The sequence below is a fragment of the Bufo bufo genome, chromosome 1 (genome assembly GCF_905171765.1).
Source record: "Bufo bufo chromosome 1, aBufBuf1.1, whole genome shotgun sequence".
NCBI lineage: Eukaryota > Metazoa > Chordata > Amphibia > Anura > Bufonidae > Bufo > Bufo bufo.
In genome coordinates, this window is record NC_053389.1 from 168,676,605 (window position 1) to 168,697,835 (window position 21,231).

General features: G+C 45.0%; 1 protein-coding gene across 2 annotated transcripts in view; it reads right to left on the minus strand.

Annotated features, from left to right (window-relative positions):
- The window catches only part of KCNJ1 (potassium inwardly rectifying channel subfamily J member 1), a 70,500-nt gene extending 50,449 nt beyond the window's left edge, over positions 1 to 20,051 (minus strand). Inside the window, exon 1 of one of the 2 annotated variants that reach the window (XM_040431823.1) lies at positions 20,020 to 20,051. In XM_040431823.1, coding sequence (XP_040287757.1) covers positions 20,020 to 20,036 — 17 coding nt within the window. In that variant the 5' untranslated portion in view covers positions 20,037 to 20,051. Of the gene's footprint in view, positions 1 to 3,101; positions 3,136 to 20,019 lie in introns of those variants that run through there. The other variant, XM_040431830.1, reaches the window with a different exon arrangement.
- Between the last annotated feature and the right edge of the window lie 1,180 nt (positions 20,052 to 21,231).

The following is a 21,231-nucleotide window of genomic DNA, read 5'->3' on the forward strand; positions in this document are numbered from 1 at the left end:
ACTTCAGCCACATGAGGCCTAGCATTGTCATGCATCAGAAGGAACCCAGGGACCACTGCACCACCATATGGTCTCACAATGGGTCTGAGGATCTCATCCCGGTACCTAATGGCAGTCTGGGAACCTCTGGCTAGCACATGGAGGGCTGTGCGGCCCTCCAAAGAAATGCCTCTCCACACCATTACTGACCCACTGCCAAACCGGTCATGCTGGAGGATGTTGCAGGCAGCATAACATTCTCCACGACGTCTCCAGACTGTCACATGTGCTCAGTGCGAACCTGCTCTCCTCCGTGAAGAGCACAGGGCGCCAATGTTGAATCTGCCAATCGCCCTACAGAGTGTTGGGCTAAAAGCACAACACCGACTTGTGGATGTCGGGCCCTCATACCAGCCCCATGGAGTCTGTTCCTGACAGTTTGAGCAGGCACATAGATATTAGTGGCCTGCTGGAGGTCATTTTGCAGTTTGTCTCCTGGTATCTGCTCCATGCTCTGGACACTGTGCTGATAGACACAGCTAACCTTCTTGCCACAGCTCGCATTGATGTGCCATCCTGGATGAGCTGCACTACCTGAGCAACGTTCGTGGTTTGTAGACACCGCCTCATGCTACCTCTAGGGGTGAGAGCAATGATAAAATGCAAAAGTGAATGGTCTGTGGTCACCACCTGCAGAACCTCTCCTTTTATTGGGGTTGTCCTGCTAATTGCCTATCATTTCTACATGTCTGTTCAGTTTGCACAACAGCAGGAGAAATTGATTCACAATCAGTGTTGCTTCATAACTTACATTGTGTTTAAGTGTTCCCTTTATTTTTTTGAGCAGTGGATATAAAGAGGGTTCAATATCTGTCCCCTATGGTAAGCTGGAATATATACTTGCCCTAAGGTTGTCCCTCACTTTCTGCTGCAGTAAGAGGAACTTAGTTATATATTTGTCTTTTTATTGCAAGTGATATCCTATGGTATAATTGTGCCGGAAAGACTGAGAGGTGCAGTAGTGAGGTGGTGATATTGGTATACTTTGTTCTCTATGGTGGTTATTATTACTGTCTACATCTACTGACAGGTATCATGTTCAGGTGTTTATCCGTAAGGCAGCTTTTTTTGGGTACATCATCATTGCACCTTGTGATATCTGCTGGTGTTAAATTTTGCATGAAATAATTTTACAGCTCCTGATGAACCCCAGATTTTAATATATCCGGGTTTTGTTTTCTTGTATACAAATGTGTTCTCACTGTTTTATTCTTTGAGGAAACACTGATTTGGGCAAATACCTGTGGGACTTGTTGACCTATCCTTATGGTAAACAAATTACTATTGGCGAAGTGTACCTGTGGTAGTGTGGGTGTTTTGGCGGGGATAGTCTCCCCACTGGGTTGTAATCTAGTGGTTTTGTTTATTGTATATCTCATAGAAGTTTTCTATCCAGGTTAAAATAAAAAGCGCAAAGCAATAACACACAGCATTATTGTGATCAGTATTTGTAAGCCAAAACCAGTAGTAGAACCAACAAAGAAAAATACAATGGACGGGTTTGTTCCTCTTCTGTGTTTTGGACCTACTGCTGTTTTTTCCCCCCTCACAAATACTGATGAAAAATACTGACTCTGAAGGTGACCTAAGAATGTAAGTCACACATGCATGTGTTTTTTTGTTGTTGTTTTTTAAACAAAATGCAGGAGAGGCTAGTAGAACAACATAAGCATTCCTTTTGCATATGTGATAGAAGCCTCAGACTTTTTACCCCTTTTTTTGGGCCAACAAGCAACAGACAAATGTGTTCTGCAGTATAAAAGTAAGGCCTCATGCACACGGCCGCGTTCCGCGGCCGAGAGCGGTCCGTGGTATGCCGGGATGGATTCCTGTTCAGAGCAGGAGCGCACGGCGTCATTGGTTGTTATGACGCCGTGGGCTTCATGCCGCCTCTGTACTACAGTAATACACTCGTATAGTGTATTACTGTAGTGCAGAGGCGGCATGAAGCGCACGGCGTCATAGCAACCAATGACGCCGTGCACTCCTGCTCTCAACAGGAATCCAGGCCGTGTTACCACGGACCGCTCTCGGCCGCGGGACACGGCCGTGCGCATGAGGCCTAAGGGTAAGTCCACATGGGACACAATCGCTCTAGCGGAATATTGTGTCAGGCAGGTGGCTAAATTTAACAAATCTGTTGCTCCAAATTTGACCTGTGGTGCAGATTCTAAAATCCGCACTTGTACATTTTATGTTGGGATTTTCACTGCTGATACTGCCCCTTTCAAACTGCAGGTGGAAATCTGTGGCAATATCTGCCACATGTGAGCCTGTCCCTGCCCCATCTGATGCCATATTTGAGACGGTGGGCTGCTTCAGTGCTTCTACTATGAATATAGTGCAATAAATGGCACATAATACGGACGAACACAAACCACAATGTCCAAATACACATACTGTATTATGAAGTAGTACCTGTATTATATATACACATGCTATATTAGATATAATCTACAGCTACCATTGTTCATGTGGCCTCACTTATAGTGGCTCACGTGGACTGTTACTATCTAGTTAATTGCCAAGGGTGTTGACCTTTCAAGAAATATTATGACAAACATAAGTTTTATTAGATATGTCTCATAAATGTAACCATTTACCTGCTAATCAATATATCTTTGCAACATGTTAGTCAGTGTCACGTACCGGGGACCAGACCGTCCCACCGCGTCACGTGACAAGGGTTGCCCAAGCCCTTCAGGCCGATTCACCTCACGCCCTCATACGCTGTTACGCCCTACGCCGGGCGATAACTTGAGCATAAATTAGCCACCTGAAGCCTGCAAGCTCACCCATGTAATAACACGAAAATGTTGCTGCCACCACCCGTCAGTTATAAGGTTGACAGGACACCCCTGAGTGTTCCACTCTCAAGCAGACACGCACACACAGTAGTAAGCCTCACGGAAAAACATACAGCCTCAGACTGCACACACACTCTTCATGGAGCTAAGAGGTTCTTAAGGTTACAAACCATCAAATGATTAACAAGAGACATGCATAAATGGCAAACAATTGTAAAATAAAAAGGAGAAAACAAAGCAAGTTCTAATACTTACATTTGTGTGGTAAAAATCCTTTCCTCCCAGGAGATTTGGGTCTCCCACTTTGTGACACTCAAATATCCAGGGATTGCATTTTTATGTCTTTTCCTCCAGGGACAGGCCTGAGGGGGATTCTCACTCCCACCTCTGGCTCAGCCCCTCTGGGCCAAGCTACATTACCCATGCAGCCGGCCCCCTGGCCAACTAGGGAACAGGTATGAAAATATCAGAGAGAGTTTCTCAGTTGCCCTGGTGAAGATACAGACCCCAGCCCTTCTTCATAATTCATATCTCATCGTTCCGAGTACTAGCATATCAAACACTACACGTCCAGTCTGCTGTCCTCTGTCCCGAGTGTGGCCAACAAACTGGCCCATCCTCGTTAGCATCACTGTGCTAACTACCCCCCGTGAGCAGGCTGCTGTATTCCCAGGTATGAGGCAGACATTTCGGCCTATATGCAGCCTTAAACCAATTCATCAATTGCTGCTGGCCTGGCAACACAAATACATAAACACATAAATACATACTGTATATACAGTTGCAAGAAAAAGTATGTGAACCCTTTGGAATGATATGGATTTCTGCACAAATTGGTCATAAAATGTGATCTGATCTTCATCTAAGTCACAACAATAGACAATCACAGTCTGCTTAAACTAATAACACACAAAGAATTAAATGTTACCATGTTTTTATTGAACACACCATGTAAACATTCACAGTGCAGGTGGAAAAAGTATGTGAACCCTTGGATTTAATAACTGGTTGAACCTCTGGCAGCAATAACTTCAACCAAACTTTTCCTGTAGTTGCAGATCAGACGTGCACAACGGTCAGGTGTAATTCTTGACCATTCCTCTTTACAGAACTGTTTCAGTTCAGCAATATTCTTGGGATGTCTGGAGTGAATCGCTTTCTTGAGGTCATGCCACAGCATCTCAATCGGGTTGAGGTCAGGACTCTGACTGGGCCCCTCCAGAAGGCGTATTTTCTTCTGTTTAAGCCATTCTGTTGTTTATTTACTTCTATGCTTTGGGTCGATTGTCCTGTTGCAACACCCATCCTCTGTATCGATGATAGCAATCCGTACAGGCCCTGACGCAGCAAAGCAGCCCCAAACCATGATGTCCCCACCACCATACTTCACAGTTGGGAGGAGGTTTTGATGTTGGTGTGCTGTGCCTCTTTTTTTTTCTCCACACATAGGGCCAGATTTATCATGACTCTGACAGCTCACTCCACTTTCACATATGGCTAAAGTCAGTTTTAGCCAAGTCAGATTTATGATCGGCCCTTTAAGACTGTAATAAATGTGGTTTGACGGTAGCAGTTTATTCGTCAGTAAGCAGCTTTACAAAAGTCGCACATCTTTACGAATAAGTCGCACGTTTTTATGAAAAAGTCGCATGTTCTATTAAAAAGTCTCATAAGATAAGCAGTGTGAAATTGCGACTTTTTTGCGACTTTTTAAATAATCCCAATAGTAAATCTGTCTAGAGATTAATTTACATAAGAAAACACGCCCACTTTCAGAAAACTGGCGAGCATAGTGCAGAGCAGAAAAAAGTCGCAAATTTGTGCGCAGTTTTAGCGTTTGGGACTTTTTTTGGGACTTTTTCACTCCATTATTCTGACCTGAGCTAATGATAAATCTGGCCCATAGTGTTGTGTGTTTCTTCCAAACAACTCAACTTTGGTTTCATCTGTCCACAGAATATTTTGCCAGTACTGCTGTGGAACATCCAGGTGCTCTTGTGCAAACTGTAAACGTACAGCAATGTTTTTTTTGGACAGCAGTGGCTTCTTCTGTGGTATCCTCCCATGAAATCCATTCTTGTTTAGTGTTTTATGTATCGTATATTCGCTAACAGGGATGTTGGCATATGCCAGAGACTTTTGTAAGTCTTTAGCTGACACTCTAGGATTCTTCTTCACCTCATTGAGCAGTCTGCGCTGTGCTCTTGCAGTCATCTTTACAGGACGGCCACTCCTAGGCAGAGTAGCAGCAGTGCTGAACTTTCTCCATTTATAGACAATTTGTCTTACCGTGGACTGATAAACAGCAAGGCTTTTAGAGATACTTTTATAACCCTTTCCAGCTTTATGCAAGTCAACAATTCTTAATCGTAGGTCTTCTGAGAGCTCTTTTGTGCCAGGCATCATTCACATCAGGTAATGCTTCTTGTGAAAAGCAAACTCAGAACTGGTGTGTGTTTTTTTTTTTTTGTTTTTTTTTGTTTTTTTTTATAGGGCAGGGCAGCTGTAGCCAACACCTCCAATCTCATCTCATTGATTGTACTCCAGTTGGCTGACACCTCACTCCAATTAGCCCTTGGAGATGTCATTAGTCTAGGGGTCCACATACTTTTTCAGCCTGCACTGTGAATGTTTTCATGGTGTGTTCAATAAAAACATGGTAACATTTAATTCTTTGTGTGTTATTAGTTTAACTCCTTAAGGACACAGCCTTATTTTACCTTAAGGACCAGGCCATTTTTTGCAAATCTGACCAGTGTCACTTTAAGTGGTAATAACTTTAAAACGCTTTGACTTATCCAGGCCATTCTAAAATAGTTTTTTCGTCACATATTGTACTTCATGACACTGGTAAAATGAAGTCAAAAATATTCATTTTTATTTATAAAAAAAATACAAAATTTAGCAAAAATTTTGAAAAATTAGCAAATTTCCAAGTTTCAATTTTTCTACTTCTATAATACATAGTAATACCTCCAAAAATAGTTATAACTTTACATTCCCCATATGTCTACTTCATGTTTGGATCATTTTGGGAATGATATTTAATTTTTTGGGGATGTTACAAGGCTTAGAAGTTTAGAAGCAAATCTTGAAATTTTTCCGAAATTTTCAAAAACCCAATTTTTAGGGACCAGTTCAGGTCTGAAGTCACTTTGAAAGGCTTACATAATAGAAACCACCCAAAAATGACCCCATTCTAGAAACTACACCCCTCAAGGTATTCAAAACTGATTTTGCAAACTTTGTTAACCCTTTAAGTGTTCCACAAGAATTAATGGAAAATAGAGATACAATTTCAAAATTTCACTTTTTTGGCAGATTTTCCATTTTAATAATTTGTTTCCAGTTACAAAGCAAGGGTTAACAGCCAAACCAAACTCAATATTTATAGCTCTGATTCTGTAGTTTACAGAAACACCCCATATGTGGTCGTAAACCGCTGTACGGGCACACGGCAGGGCGCAGAAGGAAAGGAATGCCATAGGGTTTTTGGAAGGCAGGTTTTGCTAGACTGTTTTTTTTTTTTTTTTTACACCATGTCCCATTTGAAGCCCCCTGATGCACCCCTGGAGTAGAAACTCCATAAAAGTGACCCATCTAAGCAACTACACCCCTCAAGGTATTCAAAACTGATTTTACAAACTTTGTTAACCCTTTAGGTGGTCCACAAGAGTTATTGGCAAATGGGGATGAAATTTCAGAATTAAATTTTTTTGTTACATTTTCAGTTTTAATCTATTTTTTTCCAGTAACAAAGCAAGGGTTAACAGCCAAACAAAACTCAATATTTATGGCCCTGATTCTGTAGTTTACAGAAACACCCCATATGTGGTTGTAAACTGCTGTACGGGCACACGGCAGGGCGCAGAAGGAAAGGAAAGGAATGCCATAGGGTTTTTGGAAGGCAGGTTTTGCTGGACTGGTTTTTTTGACACCATGTCCCATTTGAAGCCCCCCTGATGCACCCCTAGAGTAGAAACTCCAAAAAAGTGACCCCAGTTTAGAAACTACGGGATAGGGTGGAAGTTTTGTTGGTACTAGTTTAGGGTACATATGATTTTTGGTTGCTCTATATTACACTTTTTGTGAGGCAAGATAACAAGAAATAGCTGTTTTGGCACCATTTTTATTTTTTGTTATTTACAACATTCATCTGACAGGTTAGATCATGTGGTATTTTTATAGACTAGGTTGTCACGGACGCGGCGATTCCTAATATGTATACTTTTTTTATTTATGTAAGTTTTACACAATAATATTTTTTGAAACAAAAAAAAAATCATGTTTTAGTGTCTCCATAGTCTGAGAGCCATAGTTTTTTTCAGTTTTTGGGCGATTTATCTTACGTAGGGTCTCATTTTTTGCGGGATGAGATGACTGTTTGGCACTATTTTGGGTTGCATATTATATTTTGATCGCTTGCTATTGCACTTTTTGTAAGGTGACAAAAAATGGTTTATTTAGCACAGTTTTTATTTTTTACGGTGTTCATCTGAGAGGTTAGGTCATGTGATATTTTTATAGAGCCAGTCGATACGAACGTGGTGATACCAAATATGTATACTTTTTTTTTATTTATGTAAGTTTTATACAATAACAGCTTTTTTTCAAACAAAAAAAATGATGTTTTAGTGTCTCCATAGTCTGAGCCATAGTTTTTTTTATTTTTTGGGCCATTGTCTCAGGTAGGGGCTCATTTTTTGTGGGATGAGGTGACTGTTAGATTGGTACTATTTTGGTGGGCAAACGCCGGTCAATACGGACGAGGCGATACCTAATATGTATACCCCTGTATGTAGAGGGGATATCTCACACGGTCTGAACCAGTGTAGGCCTGAAGTAAATATATCTTTGCACAAAATGTCTGTATTTCAAATGCCTGATTCAAACCCCTGTATGTAGGGGGGTATCTCAACCTAATATGTATACTTTTTTTTTTCCTCCTATTTTTTTACCAATTTTTTTTTTTTTACTTTATTTGGGGAAAATGACGTTTTTGTTTATTTTTACTTGAAACTTTTAATTTTTTGGGGGGAAAACTTTATTTTTTCAACTTTTTTTTTCACTTAATTTTTTTGTCCCACTTTGGGACTTGAACTTTTGGGGGTCTAATCCTTTACAATGCATTCCAATACTTCTGTATTGGAATGCATTGGCTGTATGAGTAATACAGTGTGTATTACTTATACAGCTTCCGGCCTGTGAGATCCAGGGGGCTGGATCTCACAGGCTCGTCACCGGAAGGCAGCGTGATGCCTTCCTTAGACATCGCGCTGCCTTCCATGCCATCGGGTCCCCCTACAGCCGCATGGGGACCCGATGGCAACGCCCACCGTCGCAATAGGTAAAAGCCGCAAACCGCAGGTCTGAATTGACCTGCGGTTTGCGGTGATCGGCGACATGGGGGGGTCACGGGACCCCCCCGGGCATTTAGTCGAGGTGCCTGCTCGGCGGTGATCAGAAATACACAGGGCGTACAGGTGCGCCCTGTGTCTTTAAGTACTAGGACATAAGGGTGTACCTGTACGCCCTGTGTCCTTAAGAGGTTAAGCAGACTGTGATTGTCTATTGTTGTGACTTGGATGAAGATCAGATCACATTTTATGACCAATTTGTGCAGAAATCCATATCATTCCAAAGGGTTTGCATACTTTTTCTTGCAACTGTATATGTGAATCACACCAGAACATGTTACACCACAGCACATAACTATAAAACATATATTATCACAGCAAACATTATAAATAGGAATAAGGCGGTCCTGACAGACAGTAAATAGCAGATATAAAAATAAGATTCCTTAGTAGCTGAGACCTTTTAATGGCTACCGGTAACTGAAAAGATGATGACAAAATTACAAGCTTTGGAGACTTCTCGGGTCTGATCCTCAGACAGTTGTAGCAGTAAATTGTTGTAGCGGTTACAGATGGTGTGAAAGTTTTATTGTTCCCTGGTCAAAAGCTTAGGACAAGAATGAACCATCATCGCCCCACAATAAAAGAATAAAGGAAAGATTTGTCTCTACCAAAACACTTTTGCAGCCATGACCACATCACAGACATAAGTCTTGATATTAAAAAGAAATTTAAAATCTAAGGAGGACAGGAGAGTCTGGGAGTAAAAGCTCATGATGACTTTTGACACACTCCGATCAGGAGTGAATGTGTCGCATGGATTTATGTCCTTCAACATCTCTTAAGAAATGTATCTGTCAGACCTCCTGGGTTCCTTAAATGATTGACTGGATTTCTATCAGGGGACAATATAAAAATTTCACACTCTTTATCTATAACTGTTAGAACAATTTACAGCTACAACTGTTTACCTCTACACATATTGATCTGCTTTACATCACTTGTCTCATCTACACCAATATTCCTATATACTGTTGTGTATAAATATGTGAATCTTCAGACACGGTTATAACCTGCCTGAGGAAGGTATCTGAGTAGTCTCGAAAGCTTGCAATTTTGTCATCTTTTAAGTTATTCATTAAAGGGTATCAACCACTGAGGAATCTAATTTTTAATATTTTATAATCACAAATTTTTGGTTTAATTTGGCTAAAACGCACTATACAGTTGCATGTCTGAAGTCTGTAATAAAACTCTTTCACATAGGACTACACTCTGGGGTGGAGTTAAAGCGGTTCTGCACTTTGTTTAAACTGATCTATCCTTCTCAAACAGCTGATCGGCGGGGGTCCCGGGGGTCGGACCCCCCGCTGATCAGATGCTGATGATCTATCCAGAGGATAGATCATCAGTTTAAATAAAGTGCAGAACCCCATTAAATTCACCTGGCATAGAGAGAAAGTTCAATCACCTATTAGATGCCCCTGCCTCAAGTCACTATTATAGTAATTTAACCCTTCCTGCAACCCATTTCAGGGTACCACCCTGATAAGGGTGCATGAGAGTTGCCAAACTAATTTGGTCACTGATACCATACCATAAAAGTTGGCATTGCTTCAGGGACTAGGATGTTTCTGCAGTATTGTCTGTGTGAAGGTCATAGTAATCAGTGCATCTGCTATAACTAATGATCCCTTTACACAGAACGATGATCTAGCAGATTGTCGGGAAAGAGGCGTTCTTTCCCCACTATCTGCTGATCGCAGCGATCTCCTCCAGCTCCTTCATTGCTCTTCCCCATACTGTTTACACAGCATGATCTGCCACTGGGAAACTATAATCTTTGTGCTGCACAAAAGATACATGTTCATCGAGTAATCGGCAGTGCGTTTACACCACAAATTCATCGCTAATTAACGTTACTTGTAATGTTGGTGGCGATTCCATCATAAGAGGTGTGAAGTTTGAGGAAAATGGTGTTGAGATGTATCCCTGGTGCTACCGCTAGCAGGGATAAACGACGTATCCTTAATATTGTTAGACAAGCAAAGCAGGAAAGGGAGGTGGATGTTGTTGTCCATCTTGGGACAAATGATCTGGCTTGCAATGAGGTTTCAAAGGTGAAGGAAGCTTTTCACACATTTGGAAATGATATACAGGAGGTTGCATCAACTGTTTCATTCTCTGCAGTTTTGCCTGTGCATAACCTTCAGTATGACAGGAAGATGCGCATTAAGGAATTCAATGTATGGCTTGGTGAATGGTGTCTGTACCAAGGGTTTGGCTTTGTGTCTCATGTTAGCTCTCGTTGGAATGGAAAAGAACTGTACAAGAAAGATGGTTTGCATCTTTCTCTCAAGGGAACGAATGTCCTCAGTGAACAGTTCCAAGTATTTGCTAAGGAGCATTTAAACTAGGAAAGGGGGGCAAAATGGTCATAATCCAGCAGTCCGACTGCCCCCTGGAACAATGCCAGAAGATGCCAGTAGCACATAGGTTAAGAAATGACAAGCTCAGAGTCTGGTCTACAAATGCTCGCAGTTTAGGGAATAAGATCAATGAACTTGAGGCATCTGAGAATATAGATGTAGTGGCTGTTATTGAGACGTGGTTTAATGGGAGTAATGACTGGGATATAACAATACCAGGGTTCTCTCTATATCGGAAAGACAGAGAAGGCAAATAGGAAAGACAGAGAAGGCAAGAAGAGGGGAGGGGTGGCCCTGTATGTGAAAGATAGCATAAAATCGAATTTAATACAAGTTAGCGAGACCAATTTAGAGTCAGTTTGGGTTACCTTGCAGCTTGATAATCATAAGGTAACTCGTGTAGGTGTGATATATAGACCACCTAGCCAAGTCAAAGAATTGGATCTACTAGTTGAGGAAATGGCTAAAATGACATTGAAGGGGGAAGTTATCATTATGGGAGACTTTAATCTTCCTGATGTAAACTGGAAAATCAAAATGCAAAGAAAAAGGGGGTCAGTCAGCACATCCCAATGTGCAGGGGCATGTTGCTATGGCTGAGAACAACACTGTAAAACAAAACCTGCAATGCAACAGCTCTCTGCAAACCAAATAAAGTACAAAAATGCATAATAATTGCTAGTGCTATAAATTAGAGATGCTTGGCAAATAATTTTGTACAAAATTATTTGAGCCCATCTGCCGCACGTCAAGTTGATCTCTGTAAGACTGGTTCCTAACACAAAATTCTACCTGTTATGTGTCATGACGGTTACCATACGATTCAGGGAGTGTAGGTTCCACATGCATGCTGGGCCGGCTTTAATTTCTGTCATCTTTGGTGCCAAAATGGCCTCCATTATATCCAAGGAATGCAGGTATCAACATGTATGCTGGGCCCACTCCACACCACTCCTGGTGCCAAATGGCCACCAAAGAATGCAATGAGAGTCCACAACTATACCTCTCCTGGTGCCAAATGGCTTCCAATGCTGCAGTTTGCTTTCCGTCCTGGGATGTGGAGCAAAACTGATCAGTCATGACCCACAATGCAAGTCAATGGGGACTGATTTCTCTGACACAATACAAAATGGATCCATCCCCTATTGACTTTCAATGGAGTTCATGACTGATCAGTCTTGGCTATGTTAAAGATAATACAACCGGATCCATTCATAACGGATGCAGATGGTTGTATTATCAGTAACGGAAGCGTTTTTGCTTAACCCTACCAGATCCAGCAAAAACACAAGTGTGAAAGTAGCCTTAGGCTGGCATTACAAACTCCAGTCTTAAAGTTTCCAGTTAGTATGTGCACCAGACTTTCAAATCTACACCATCTATGAGCTGGCATAGGTTTGAACTATTATTTTACACCAGTTTCAGTCCTAAATAATAAGTAAGCAGGCCGCAGGAGGCCATGTTGCTCTGCAAAGTCCCACACACTTTTCTCATCACTTTTTTTTTTTTTAAAGTGTCGAAGTGAAAATAGCTAATTATTGTGCAATTATGGAGTGTGCTGTAATTGGTGTTTTTTTTTTATGCCACAATAGTGGCGGAGACAATAATAAATATCCCTTAATGTGCAAAAAAATTAGCTTGTGTTATCTACACTAGCAAAAAATTAAAAAAGAACACCAGGAAAACTTAATGCAATTGAGTGGAGATTGACAAAATATGAACTGCCAGTGATGCTTGGTCAGTTGATCACACAGCCAATGTGGTGCAATCTTTATTTTTTCGGCAGCAGGGTATATGTTGAAGCAGGATCACATTATTACTTGGTGGCATCTCAACTTGCATCAATACAGGCTGACACTCTGGCATGGGAACAGTCATATCCTCCTGTGGTATGTCATTTCAGGCTCTTTAAACTTGTACCTGTAGTTCAGCAAAGGTGGTTGTTGGCTGCTGTACATGGGAGATCCATCACCCCATCCAGTCCCAGACATTCTGAATGGGGAGAGATCTGGTGATAGAGCTGTCCATGGGAGCTGCTGGATACCTTAAAGAAAGCATTGCGTAGTGCAGGCACCATGTGGGCGGCCGTTGTCTTGTTGGCAGTAGGACTGGTTCCACAATGTACTGGACATACTAAAGGCTGATCAATGTTCCCACCATAAATACCAGGCAGGGACTGCCATGGTAGCTAATGGCACAGCATACCATGACAACTGGTGCTGGTCCTGTGTATCTCCAATCTATGCATGGTGGCAACAGTCACTCTCCAGCTGTCCTGCAAACTATGATGTGGTCATTATTAGTAAAAGACCAAACCTGTTTGTATCGCTGAACATGACGGGGGTACTGGCTATGTTCACTCGACCCTTCCCCCCCATTAACCCTAACTCACCCACCCCCTTACATTCCTAAGTTCCCACCTTAATTCAATAATGACAGACACCACATTTTGGATTAATATGGCCAAAGCAGCCTTTTATTAACAAACATACAAAAATAACCTTTTTTAATACCAACATTATTAACCTGTACCAAATCTTCAGTCACCGAGGGGGAGGTCCTTGAATCCCCAAAACCACTGAATAACCATATCGGGGTGAGCCAACTTGCCTCCAGCCGTTGACTGCTGGCTCGGAGGTACCCCTGCCGGCTCACCCCAACAATTCAGCCACAGCCGCCCACCAACCTATGGGAGTCCAGCCCCCACCGTGGGGCCCTCCCATCTTCATCAACTGATAAACTCACCAACTCCAAGGACCTCCCACCGCCACAGACGCACCGGCTTGACCCCTTAAGCCTGTGCGTCCCTCCACACATGAACAGCAATCTCCATTCCCTCCTACAACGCTAAGCACCACATGTCTAAACCCAGAGCATTGAGATGTACCCCGTCACTACGCCAAACCCCCCCCAACCCCTTTCTCAAGCTCCCTGTGACGAATCGACAAGGCTTCACTCCTAGACATAAACCTGCTAATGGCCCTATTAACTTTCACTCTGGCCTTGTTGATACCGTCAACTGAACGCGCCCCTCGCCACACCGTTCTCGGAACGATGTCTGACCAGACCGTTAACATTTTTGGAAACATCGCCCATAACCGCAGCAAGTCAAATTTCACGTCCCGTAGTAGCTCCCTAAACGGCCGGGCAGCCAAATCATTACCTCCCACATGCAAGACTAATACGTCCGGGGCCCTATCTTGCTTGACATACCTGTGAAATTCCGATAAAACCCTGCTCCATGTCATGCCCTGCCGACCTATCCATCTCACCACCGCCACCTCCCGAGCGAAACCAAGCTGCTGCCCATCCGGCCTGACCGCTGCCAGAGCACCCCAAAAAACATGAGTGCCCTAGAACCCAAATCAACGCCGGCTCCGAACCTGAAACGAGAAAACACAGAAAAATACCAGGAGTAAACCCGCACGCCACCACCATAGATAAATAAACATATCTGAACAACCGCAAAATCCCCCCCCCCCCACCTCACAACCACTCTGACCGGACATACGAACGAACCGTACAGATTCCCACCTCCCTATCCTCCTGATGACGTCGTCCCCCAAACCCCATCTGGCAGCCTCGGTTGCCGCCCCTATTCTAAACGAATGACCCGAGTACCCCTTCCACCCCATTCCTATTTGACCTAAGCACCGTCTAAACACAGCTATAAACTGATAACGCAAGAGAAACGACCCATCCTGATGAACCAACAACAGACAACACCGTTCTCACGTCCGGACAATATGCCCTCATGCAACGCACCGGACGCATCAAACAGTCCGGGATCTCCAACAACACTACTCTGCGAACTCTCCCTTCCACATCCGTTTAGATCGTCTAATAACGAATTCTACCCTGTCCGAAAAAACATAAACATCATCTCTCAATAAGCCTCCCGCTCTATGAACAGGAGGACAAACTAACTCCCCCAACCGCAACGCCCCAAAAAAGGTCAACGAGAAAGCCAAGCAAAATAACCGCGCCTCCCTCAGTGAACTGCAGACCCCCTCCGACTGCTCACCTAACTGCAACAGTAATGCGAAAGATACAGGCCGCCGATCATCACCTCCCCCCTTTTCCCGCCGCCAACCCTTCAAAGCCCTCGCCACCAAGAACGACTTTCTGACCCGAAAACCAAATGCTAACCCCGCCATACGACCATTCATATTTGCGACAGACCAACCCTCATCCCAACAATGGCCTATAAACAACAGCAGAGCAATCTCCTAATCTCCCTCCCCAGCCCCCAAGCTACCCGTCCACTCCTCCCACCGATTCCAAGCTTTCGAATACAGCTCCCACGTACCAGGCGCCAGTGAAGACCGGATAAGACCAGTCACTGTAACGCCAGCACTTCCCAAAGACAGGTTAGACACTCCAGCCCCACTTCCGCTGCCCCCGGAGCCAGCTGACGGAAACAGGTCCCACTGCGAACGAGAGAGAGCATCAGCATTGCAGTTGTCAACCCCAGGCACATGAACCGCCACCACCCATGCGTTAATTGACAAACACTCCAACACCAACCTCTGCAACAGCCGAACTACCAATGACGAAGAGGCCGACAAACCATTAATTGCCTGAACTACCCCCAGGTTGTCGCAGTGGAACCGAACTTTCTTATTCCTATAAACCCGCCCCCACAACATCACCGCCACCACTATCGGGAAAAGTTCTAACAAGCCAAATTCTTAACCCAACCCCTCAGAAACCAACTGTCCGGCCACCTCCCTGCACACCATTCCCCCGCACAATAAACCCCAAAACCACAAACCCCCCGCCGCATCTGAAAACGGGTCAAAATCGAACGACTCCACCAATCCATGAACAAGGAACGACCATTATATTTTTCCAGAAATGCACCCCAAACCAACAAGTCCCCCTTTTACTCCCGCCACAGCCTAATGAAATGATGGGGCGCCTGAGCCCCTGCCGTCGCCCCCGCCAACCGTCTGCTGAAAATCCTGCCCATGGGCATAATTCGACATGCGAAATTAAGCTTTCCCAGAAGCGACTGAAGCTCCCGCAACTGAATTTTTTGCAACTGCCCTGCCCGTGCCACTTCCTGTTTCAAGTCCACTAACTTATGCAGAGGAAGCCTATATTCCATGCGCTCAGAATCAATTTCTATCCCGAGAAAGCTAAATTTAGTCGTAGGGCCCACCGTCTTCTCCCTAGCTAAAGGAACCCCAAACAACCCCTCTAACGTATGCAACAAAACCGAACAAACCCTCAACTCTGCAGGGCCCACGCAAAGAAAATCGTCCAGGTAGTGGATAACAGAATCCCACCCAGACGAATCCCTAACCGCCCATTCCAAAAAAGAACTAAACATCTCAAAATATGCGCAAGACAATGAACAGCCCATCGGTAAACACGATCCACAAAAAAAAAAACATTCCAAAAACAGCCCAATAGGTGCAGACTATTAGGATGTACCGGCAAAAGCCTAAACGCCGCCTCGATATCTGTCTTTGCCATTAGCGCTCCCCGACCGAACCGCCTCACCCATGTCACTGCCGCATCAAACGACGTATAGACCACAGAGCATAAGGCCGGGTCAATGCTATCGTTAACCGACGTTCCCTTAGGGAAGGACAGGTGGTGAATCAACTGGAATTTATTGACCTCCTTTTTTGGGACCACCCCCAACGGGGACATACGCAAATCCAACAAGGGTGGCCCCGCAAAAGGGCCAGCCATCCTACCTAATCTAACCTCCTTTTCCAACTTTTCCGTAACCACCCCCGGGTGCTCAATTGCCGACCGCAAATTTTTTGTAACTAACCTAGCGCCAGAAGGAACAAACGGGATCTGAAAACCCAACGCAAACCCTCCCCTAGCATCTCTGTGGCCTTCCTATCAGGATACCTATCGAGATACGGCTCCAACTTTTCCAGACGAACCAGCGTCTCCCCCTTTTTCAGACCCCTCTCCGCCTTTTTGCCTGCCCCTCCTAAAACACCGGGCCGCCCCGTGCAAGCCCCCGCAGTTGGAGCACTCATGCTTAAACTTGCACTTGGCCCCAAACTTACATCCACCCTCATTGAACAGGAAGCACAGTCCTTTTACGGAAGCTGCCGCAAAACCCGACTGCCCTCCGCCCCCGGCCTCCCCCCGAAAGGACTGCCCTGATCTAACCGGTGCCGTCACTTTTAACCACAAGGCAATATCCTTGTGATCCCATCTGACACCCGGACGCACTGCCTTCCGCTGCCTAAATTGTTCATCATACCGCAGCCACGCTAAACCCCCATATACCCTGTATGCTTCCCCAATGGCATCCAGGTAGCAAAATAGAGCGGAGCAACATCCCGGCTCTTTTTCCCCTATGACGCTCGCCAGTATCGCAAACGCCTGTAACCAGTTTGCAAACTACCTCTGTATAAGCCCGTGCCTGCGCTTTTCCTCGTCCTCCTTCTTGCTCCGGTCCTTCTGAACTTTATCTAAGTTATATTTCTCCAAAGGGAGCAAGGAAAAAATATCTACGTACTCCCCTTTCCATATTTTGTCCCTCACCTCCTGCTTAAGAGGCGCCCCCAGGGGACCCTCAAAACATACATATACATATACCTCCCCCTTCGTCCTGTCATACAACCGCGTCGCATCTTCCTGCCCTGAGCACCCCGCCTGCGTCTGAACAGACACCGAGCTGGCCCGCACACCCGATCCCGCCGGCCCAGAGCCCCCCCCCAACACCCCACTCCGGCAATGGGGACGGTCCCCATGCCCCATCCTGCTACCAAACCGGCTAACCCCCCCCCAACAACTGCCCCAAATCTTTACTCAGTTCTGCCTGGGGCCCCCCTCCCCCCGCAGCTAAGCTAGCACCCCACTGCACTAAAGGTCCCCACTGCTGCTCACCTGGCTGCAAGGGTGCTGTGACCCCACCAGCCGCAGATCCTGCTTCCCGACTGGTCCTCTGCGCAGATCCTCCTGGACAGACATCTCCTGAGTGTCCCCTGGCTAGGCCGGAGCCAGGGACGTCGGCCGGACAGTCTTCTCCTGCATCTTCAGGGGAGGCGGAGCCAACCCCCTCTTGCATCCCGGTGGTCCTGGACAAGAGCCTCCTGCCACGCGGCCTGCAGCAGCTCCGCCATCTTCTCCTACCTCAGCACGCCGAGGGGCCCCAGCCACTTCTCCCATGACTGGGCCTGCCGAACCTGCTCCCGACTCCCTCTGCTGCGTCACTGGCAGGGCAGACCTGGCACTGCCTGCATGGGGGCTCCGCCTACTAACTGGATTCCTCCCACGCCTGGGCGTGCTGGGAGGAACGGGGCCTGCAGGCGTGGAGGATCCCTGTTGGGGCTCTGTCTCCAGTGCTGAGCCCGAGGGGGTCCGCTATCCGGGCTAAGGCGCGCCGGTGGGATAGACCGCCGCGGCCGGGAAACCGTGGGCGGAGGCAACACAGGCACCTCCGCCGCCCCTCTCAGCAGCTCCTGCCCGCGCTCCTGGAGCCAAACCTCGCCACGCTCCGCTGCTGCTGCCCGTAGCTCTGCCATAAAGGCCTCCATCTCCGGTGAGCACAGTTTGTCCAGTTGTTTCTCCCCACAAAATGGCCCCTCTTACTGACCACACTCCTCCCATAAACCCCCTAACTCCTCCCCGATCCCCCTACAAATACACCAATCCCCACCCTTGGTCTCCTTAAACCACCCCCCGTCATGGTCGCCTCCCCCTAAGGCTAAAGCCCTCAGTCCAGCTTTACTCTATTGTTTGCCATTCATGCCTCCAGTAGGGTCTCTCATGGCACCAGTACAGGCGATCTTGGTGATCATGAAATATCAGTGGCATGCGTGAATGTAGTCCTGCTTCAAGTAGATCGTTCCTATTATCAGGGTAGTCATCCCAGGGGCTACTGCAGAGCCAAATTGTGATGCTGTGTCTGTCATTTGAGATACAGCAGCTCTACTTATACGACAATCTTGGGGTGCCTCTGTCTGTCTTGACAGTCAAGACCCCTCTGTACCTGTGTGAGTTCCCTGCTCTGACCGCTAATGCACTATACAAACTTCTCGTCCAACTCTTTCCAAGATTTGACAGATGGACCATCCAGCTTCTCTACTTGGCTCTTTCCAAAGTCCATTAATTGCACAAATGGTGCACACGTTCATCTAACAAGCAAGTGAACACTTCAACACCACTCAATCAACAGACCTGTAATAAAAAAAATATGGTGTCAGAAAAAAGCAACAGTGATAGCAGACAAAAGTATGTGGAGGATCTTTTTGTAAAGTAAGGATCTTGGAACTTTGAACACTACATGTAACACCCTTCACCATTGCCATATTGTAAAATTAGGCTTTTTATCTTAAGGGGGTGTTCTGAGACTTGGATGACCTGGCCGAGCCCCACCAATCGCTGTTTGAGAAGGCATCAGCGCTCACAGTAGTGCTGCGTCATTCTCGCAGCTTTTCCTAGGCCGAGTGAAAACACGTTCATCATTCACATGGCCTAGGCACACCAGCCCCATAAAAGTCAATGGGGTTAAACTGCGATACCAAGCACAGCCGCTATACAATATGCGGTGCTGTGCTTGGTGAGGAAGGAGAAGGCCGCGGCGCTCACGGGAGCACCGGTGCCTTCTCAAAAAGCCGATCGGCGGGGGTTGCGGGTGTCAGACCCCCACCGATCAGATACAGAGATTTAAATCTTGTAAAAACCCTTTTAACTGATTAACCGACTTATTTTTATTTATATAAAAAAAAAATCTTTTTCCAGTAGTATATTTTAAATTCATCACAAAAGAAAAGGATAAATTGTATAAATTCCTTTTTTATCCTTTCCATTGATACCCGTTTCTAACATGCTTATATGTGTACAAGGCAGCTGGAATTGAGGTCCTGCATTCCACCGTACATGTACCGTGCACTGATCAGGCTGTGCCCGCATGATCAATATAGGGGCTGTTACTGAAGGTAAAAACTGGGTGTGTATGGAATGGCTTAAAATACAAAATCAAGGCTTCATTACATACTTTGTGTGCGTTTAATACCAGAGCAAAGGTCTCATAAATTTCATAGCTACTATTTTACTGCCTCTCATGATTCTTTATCTTGCAGTATAAAATAATAAAATGCAGTGCTATATTGTTAGCGTTGCTACATATGGGTTTATTTCATCCCTTTATTATTCCTTCTCATCTTATTTCCCCTTCTTCTGTACGCTGTATGTGAATTATGTGTGTGCTTTTATACTTGAGTCATTGTGAATTAACAGATTCAAAAGAACATCAAACACTTGAGCTAACGGAACTGTTGGTGAAAGCGAGATTTGTGACCACAAGCTGGTCATAGGGGTTCATTGCACAATAGATATTTCACCGGAGTGTATGGCTGAAGTAGGTATCAGAGGGAGCTCTAAGACGGATCTGAAGCTGGAGAATACCTGCATAGATACCACATTTGCAATTTGCAAGGTTCACAATAGCTTATATTTGTTCATTATAGTCCGCTGTTTTCTTGCATTGCGATTTCCCCCACCACCAAGTTTGGGAAAAGTAGCGCGAGAAAGTTTCTGTATCAGTAGCCTTATTCATACAGCTGGTGTTTGATCAACCAAAACCAGGAGTGAAACCTAGAAAGAGATAAGATATAATGGAAAGGTTTACACCTTTTCTGTGTATTTGACCTGCACCTGGATTTGACTCACAATCGCTGATGTGAATCCATGACCAAACACTGAGGCTCAGTTCACGCAGTCAATGTTTGATCAGTGATTTTCATCAGTGATTGTGAGCCAAAAGCTAGTAATGGAGCCTACAGAGAAATTAGGCATAATGGAAAGATTTGCACCTGTTCTGTGGTTTTGATCCACACCTGATTTTGGCTCGCTATAAGGCCTCATGCACACGACTGTTTCGGGTCCGCATCCGAGCCGCAGTTTTTGCGGCTCGGGTGCGGACCCATTCACTTCAATGGGGCCGCAAAAGATGCGGACAGCACTCCGTGTGCTGTCTGCATCCATTGCTCCGTTCCGAGGCCCAGCAAAAAAAATATAGCATGTCCTATTCTTGTCCGTTTTGCGGTCCGCAAAAAACAGCACGGTCGTCTGCATGAGGCCTTACTGATGCAAAATCACAGGTCAAATAACTGAAGTGTGAACTAGACCTGCCTGTATGAAAGTGGCCTAAGCCGCCATTTACACGACGGTGAAAAACATACGTGTGATAGCTGTTTTTGTAACTGCTGTTTTCAGACCCAATTAAAGTCTGTGGGGCTATTCACTTTTTGTAACTGCTAGTGAAGAGCGGCCATCAAAAAAATAGGACTTCCTATTTTTGGCTGTTTTCATGGCTAGATGGACTGCATTGAAATCAGTGGGCCAATCTTTACCGGCTGGTTAGACAGGAGTGAAATCATTTAACATCTATTAAAAACAAGTACACTTTATAAAAAAAAAAAGCCTCTCAGGGGTTAAGAAAAAATAATACCTCTCGTGTAAGAACACACTTTCCTTACTAGAGGCAGCAGGACCTGATGCAAACACCATGGTAATGTCACATAATCACACTGGGAGCATCAGGTTCTGGTGCCTGCATTGAGGAGCAAGTATCCCTGTGCGTACAAATGGATGGGGTATGTTTTTTTGTTTTGTTTT